The sequence below is a fragment of the Rhea americana genome, unplaced genomic scaffold, assembly GCF_003343005.1.
Source record: "Rhea americana isolate MKP2758 unplaced genomic scaffold, rheAme1 scaffold_540, whole genome shotgun sequence".
In the NCBI taxonomy this organism is placed as follows: domain Eukaryota; kingdom Metazoa; phylum Chordata; class Aves; order Rheiformes; family Rheidae; genus Rhea; species Rhea americana.
In genome coordinates, this window is record NW_028186691.1 from 55,747 (window position 1) to 61,775 (window position 6,029).

At 65.7% G+C, this 6,029-nt stretch overlaps 2 protein-coding genes across 2 annotated transcripts in view; one reads left to right on the forward strand and one right to left on the reverse strand.

The window, feature by feature from the left end:
• Positions 1-2,246: 2,246 nt before the first annotated feature.
• On the reverse strand, positions 2,247-5,099 carry LOC146588086 (uncharacterized). The gene has a single exon (XM_085318571.1). It carries the CDS (start codon positions 5,097-5,099, stop codon positions 2,247-2,249), a length of 2,853 nt encoding a protein of 950 aa, XP_085174697.1.
• A 395-nt stretch (positions 5,100-5,494) lies between these two features.
• TMEM145 (transmembrane protein 145) overlaps positions 5,495-6,029 on the forward strand; it is an 8,905-nt gene continuing 8,370 nt past the window's right edge. The window contains exon 1 of the mRNA XM_085318555.1: positions 5,495-5,503. Coding sequence (XP_085174681.1) covers positions 5,495-5,503 — 9 coding nt within the window. The remainder of the gene's footprint in view (positions 5,504-6,029) is intronic.

Consider the following 6,029-nt stretch of genomic DNA (forward strand, 5'->3'; position numbering starts at 1 on the left):
GACCATCCTCKCTGTCCTGCTTGACAGGCACCATGCCTACCCTGACCTCTCCGTGCTGCTGGCCCACAAGACCCAGGCAGCGGAGGCTGCTCCACAAGGTCAGGGTGCCCAGCAGCGCTGCTGGGAGCGGGGCAGGGGTGCATGAATCTGTGCAGGACCTGCGCCAGGGCGATCTTCCCAGAGCCGAGTCCTTCTTTCCCCACAGTGCACTTACCAGGCACCTGGCTCCCCGCGTCCCGGCCTGTTGTGTGGGGGTTTCCAACCGGAGCAGCCTTTGGGTTTTGCTCACGGCTCCCCACTTTCTCTCCCTTGCAGATCTCCGGAGCCTCAACACCCCGGAAGAGGAGCTGCTCTTCACTATGGGGTTGAGCAGCAGCAGGAACTCTGAGCCAGATGCTCCTGGGAAGCGGAGAAGGAGCAGGGGCCTGCCATCCGCCTGTGGCTGCACCCCCAGCCCCCCGCAAACAGTCTTGAACAGGGTGAGTAGCCTTCCTGCCCGGAAAGCTGCCTTCCCTGCCCTGGAGTGGGGAAGGTGTCACTCCATTCAGCTCTCCCCTGCTGCTGGGAACTGGACCAGGGCTGGCTGCAGCGGTGCAGGAGRCAGCTTGGGTGGCCGGTCCGGCCTCACTGGGCTTCATTAATCCTTGGCATCCGTYCACACAGAGCCGTTTCCCCTGGACTCCGGGGAATGAAGAGGTGGGAGGTGAGCACCCGGAGAGCCCTGCCACGGTCTTCTGCATCCATGGAGAGAGGAGGTCAGCCTGCAGGGCATCCCCACCAGGGCTGGAGGCGTTCGGCCGGCCTGCGAGAGCGCTGCCCCACGGCGAGTTCTTGCCTCACTCTGCTGGTATCCCCCCGCTGGAGGGGCCAGGTCTCCTGAGCAGGGCTGTGCCTGGAGCAGCTCCGCGTTGCAGGGCTTCCATGGGGCCTGCTTGCAGGTCCAGGACATGGCTGGCAAAAACCCTCATGGGCTTTGGAGAGGATGCTGCGGAGGAACGCAGCTGGAGCCACAAGCTGCCTCTCGCAGCGGGCAACGTGGGCCTGAACAGCACAAGCCCACTCGGCCTTTCCTTGGCTGGGCCACAGCAGTATGGCTTGAGCCGGCGTCCTGCAACAGAGCCTTGCACTTCCCGGCACCTGGACTTGGGACCCCGCCCCACACGCGGGGCTGCCCCGGCCCCACGGACCTCCGTCGATGTCCTCGGAAGCGCTTGGAGCTCCGGCACCTTTGAGCGTCCTGAGCACCGGCTTCCAGGTGTCCCGGGCTGGCCCCGCTCCGCGCGCCAGCCCGCGTCCCAGGAGCTCTGCCCTCAGCATGGCTCCTGCTTGCCATGGCCGGACCATCCCCTTGAGGTGCCTGTGCCCTGCTGGGAGACGCGTGAGCCGGGCCACCAGAGGCTGCCAGCACCCGCCCGCCCCGGAGTCAGCAGTTGGAAGCACCAGGACAGCTCGGACAGCTACCAGCCGTGGGACCGCAAAGCCTGGGAGGTGCCCGAGACAGGGCCCAGCAGGAGCTGGCTGGGCCCGGAGGATGCTGAGCAGCTCCGCGCACTCCAGTGCCTGCCCATGTCCTTCTTTCCCCCCTCGGAGGTGCTGGAGAGGGGCTGCTCTCCACCTTCCCAGGCACACGGACACCACCAGGACTACTCCAGCCCTGAGGCCTGGGTCTTCCCCCGCATGAAGCTGTACTGAGGCCCGCTGTGGCAAAAGGAGCAGCGAGGCGAGCAGCTGTGGAAGCCGGCGTTTTATTGTGGCGCGGGCCAGTGTCGCACCGCAAGCCGAGGGGCTTCACCCAGAGTCGGGGCCGGCACTTGGCCCCCAGCGCGCCGCCTGCAGCCTCCCTCCCCTCCTGCCGCCGCGTGCTCAATAAAGGCTGTTTCTCCCGAGGGTGGCATCGCCGGCCCTTCCTCCCGGCTGCGCCGGCCGCCTCCTCCGGGCAGCGGGACTTAATCCAGACAGCTCTRTGTGTCCCCGCGGGGCCTCGGGGAAGCCCTGACGGCTCCCCAGCAAGGCCCAGGCCCAGCCCTGGCTCTGCCACCGTCGTTAAGGTCTGCGGGATCCCAGGGAATGCTGAAGCACAGTGTAACGGCAGTTAGCACCGCCCGGCCTGCAGCATCCCACRCCCTTCCTTGGTGTGTCCACTCAGCCTGCTCCGAATCCCCGGCCTGGGAGCAGGATGCTTTCTGGGGGGGGGAGATGGAGGCCGCAAAGCGAGGAGGAGGAAGGCTTTGGACTGCCTCTGCTGCCTACAGCAGCTTCTCTTCCTGCCCAAAGTCCTCCTCCTCTTCCTCCATGTAGTTGCTCTTCAGGGCCTTTTTAAGCTTCATCCAGAAGAGCTTCTGGGCCTCGGGCTGTGGAGGCCAGCTGAGGTAGGTCTTCTTCAGCATCACCTTCCGCATGCGGTGGTAGGCAGAGAGCTCCGCGTTGGGGATGGCCTCCAGGAAGACCAGGACCAGCACGTCCTTGAGCTCATCAAAGAGGCGGTAGCTGGCCAGCTGGATCTCCAGGGAGCACCACTCGCTCTGCAGGTAGCTGCGGCTGATGACGCAGATGGTCTTGCGGCTGTTGTAGATGCTGTCCACAATGTTGTCGATGATGCTCCTCCCGGGCCTAAAGTCACGGTGGTGGAGGCAGAGGCGGAAAGAGCCCCGGCCGCTGCCCTGCTCCAGGTTGGGCACCAGCTCCTGCAGCACCCAGCCCTCGTCAGCCGAGTTGTAGGAGATGAAGCTGTCGTACCGGTACTTCTCCTCGTCCTGCCGCCACCAGCGCTCATTCACCCAGCAGCGGAGGATGTAGAAGTGGTACTTGAGGTGCCAGTAGGCCCGGTGGTAGAGCAGCGGCAGCACCATGAGGAGCAGCAGCGCTGGCGCCGTGCCCAAGAACAGGTAGAGCCCGACGTCCAGGAAGCAGACGTGYGTGTCAAAGCTGTACACGTAGGCCGGCTGCTGCCGTGAGTCGCAGGTGTAATTGTAGAGGTACACCACCTGCACCTGGCTGTTGTTCAGCCACGTCTGGAACCAAGTGTTCTCGCAATTGCAGCTCAGCGGACATTTGCGCAAGTCCAGGTAGCGCAGGGCTCTCAGCCGCTGGGCCACGCTCTGGTTGACCGTCTGCAGCTCGTTCTTGGCCAGCCTCAGTGTCTTCAAGCGGCTGAGGTTGCCGAAGACCTCCAGCGTCAGGGAGTGGAGCCCCACGTTCTCCAGGTCCAGGGACTCCAGGCTGGTGAGGTTTTTGAAGATGCCCGGTGGCAAGTCCTGCATCCCATTGTTGCTGTCYGCCAGTGTCAGGTACTGCAGCTGGGCCAGGTCATCGAAGATGTCGGAGGGGATGGAGAGCAGCTTGTTCTGYGACAGGAAGAGGGTGCGCAGGGCCGTGAGGCCCTGGAAGAACTTGTGGGGGATGATTTTGAGGCCRTAGGGCTGCTGGGCCTGCAGCTTGAGATCGTAGAGCTGATGCAGGTACATGAACGGGGGCTGCTGGCTTTGCTGCTTTGTGATGTACTGCAGTTTGTTGCCCTTCAGATCCAGCACCTCTAAGGTGGCCTGCACTGGGCCGAAGATGTCACTGCTGATCTCCTGGATGTGATTGCCGTCCAGGTAGAGCTTACGGAGGCTGTGCAGCCCCTGGAAGGACTTGTCTGTCAAGTGCCGGATGTTGTTACCCCCCAGGTCCAGCGTCTGGAGCTGACTCAGGTTGCTGAAGACATTGGAGAAGAGGACAGAGACATGGTTGTTGCGGAGGTTGAGCATCTGGAGCTGGCCCAGGCCAGCGAAGCTGGTCTGGTAGAGGTCGGTGAGGAGATTGTTGTCAAGCCGCAGCTCGGTGAGGTTGTGCAGGCCCTGGAGCGCGCCCTTCTGCAGGTCGGCGATGTTGTTGATGTTGAGGTGCAGGACGCGGAGGCTGGGGGCGTAGCCAAAGGCACGGCGGCCGACCATCAGGATGCGGTTGAAGCGGAAGGAGATGTTGTAGAGGCGAGGCAGTTGCGCGCCTGCCTCGCAGGACTGCAGGCGTTTCAGGAGGTTGTGCTCCACCACCAGGCTCTGCAGCGCCTGCTGCTGCCTCCGGCTCAGCAGCTCCCCCACGCACCCCACGGAGTGCATCTCGTTCCACGAGAGGTCCAGGGTGCCGAAGTGTGGGCAYGGGGCGAAAGCGCCCTTCCGCAAGGCACGGATCCCGTTCCGTTGCAGCTGGAGCTGCCTCAGCCCGGCGCCCTGCAAGTGCCGGCACACCTGGCTCACGCTCTCGTTGCCCAGCCTCAGGCCGGAGAAGTCCACGCTGCGGGGCCTCACGTCGGAGACATTCAGCAGGCGGAAGATGTCCAGGGGGTTCCCCAGCAGCTGGAGCCGGCTGAGGTTCTGGAAGCGGACCTGGGCGAAGGACTGCACGTCGGAGATGTTGTTGTAGGACAGATCGAGCACCTTGACGTGGTGCAGCAGGTCGGGGCTGGCGCCGCTGACACCCACCAGCGAGTTGTTGCAGAGGCGCAGGGTGCGCAGTGACGGGGGCAGGCGGGGGCCGGGCTCCAGCGACGTCAGGTTGTTTTTGCATACGTCCAGGTCCCGGAGCCGTGGCAGGTGCTGCACACTGCCGGCCACCTCGCGGAAGCTCTGCAGGCGGTTGTTGCAGAGGAGCAGGGAGCGCAGGCTGGCCAGTGGCTGGAAGGCGCCGGGGCCCAGGGTGCTGAGCAGGTTGTGGTGCAGCAGCAGGCGGGAGAGGTTGGTGAGCCCTTGGAAGGCGCCCTTGGTCAGGCTGGCCAGGCAGTTGTGGGACAGGTCGAGCGTGGCCAGCACGCCGAGGTCCGCGAAGGCCCCCTGCTCCACCGTCCGCAGCTGGTTGAAGGCCAGGTCGAGGCGGCGCAGCTGGGTCAGGTGGGCCAGGGCGCGGGGCGGCAGGCGGCGGATGGCGTTGTGCGAGACRTTGAGGGCCGTGGTGCTGGGCGGCAGGTCGCTCACGGCGCTGCCGATGTCCTGCACGAAGCGCTGGATGCAGCGGAAGCTGCCGGCGTCCTGCGCCGACTGGATGCAGTTCCGGAAACCGTAGCCCCAGCCCCCTGGTGTGCCCAGCAACGCCAGGACCCATGGCACCAGGAGGGGACACATGCTGCCCCACGCCGTGGAACGACGGGCCTGCCTCGATCTGTCGCACCCCCGCGCCGGGCTGGGAGGCGCCGGGGCGCTGCGCGGGTTGGGGGCCCGGACGCCTGGGCCCCGCGCCGGGCACGCCGCGATCCTGCGCAGGGCTGGGGCCCGGAGGCCTGGGCCCCACGCCGGGGAGCGGAGCTGCGCAGTGCCTACCTCTCCGGCCGGACGCCGCAGGCTCTCTGACCCTCTTGCTCAGGCGCACCAGCCGTGGGAGGTGGAAAAGGGAAGCTTGGGGGTATCACTTTCCGTTGCAGCCGCCCACCGCGTGGGGCTTCGGGAGCCGGGACTCCCCGGAGCCCGGGGGGGACCGTGGGCCGGGAGATCCGGGGCAGCGAGGGTGGGCGCCGGACCCCATGGCCTCGGCACGGCGGCAGTGTGCCGGCGGGGGGGTCCCGGCCGCGGCTCCCCCGGGGCCCCAGCTGCTGCTTTCGCTTCCTCTCCTGTCTCCCGCAGGCCCCCCCCCCCCCAGTTGCCAGTGGCAAGACGTTGGTTCCTCCTGCCCCCTCGCCACACGTCTGGACTGGGTTGTACTGGGAGGAGGGCTCTGGGTTATACTGGGTTATTCTGAGGGGAGGGCACTGGGTTGCATTGGGTTATACTGGGAGGATGGTGCTGGGTTGCACTGTGTTATACTTGGARAGTGGCACTGGGTTGCATAGGGTTATACTGGGAGGAGGGCACTGAGTTATACTGGGCTGCGCTGTGTTATACTGGGAGAAGGGTGCTGGGCTAGTGTGGTCCCTTGGACTGCCTCACCTGCCAGTACTCCTGCCGTACTGGGGAGGAGGGGCGCTGGTTCTGGAGAGGACGGTGCTGGTACCCGGGAGCGGTGCCGGGTAGAGGGGGCAGTGCCAAGGGGCGGTGCCGGTACCGACACCGGTGGGGGGG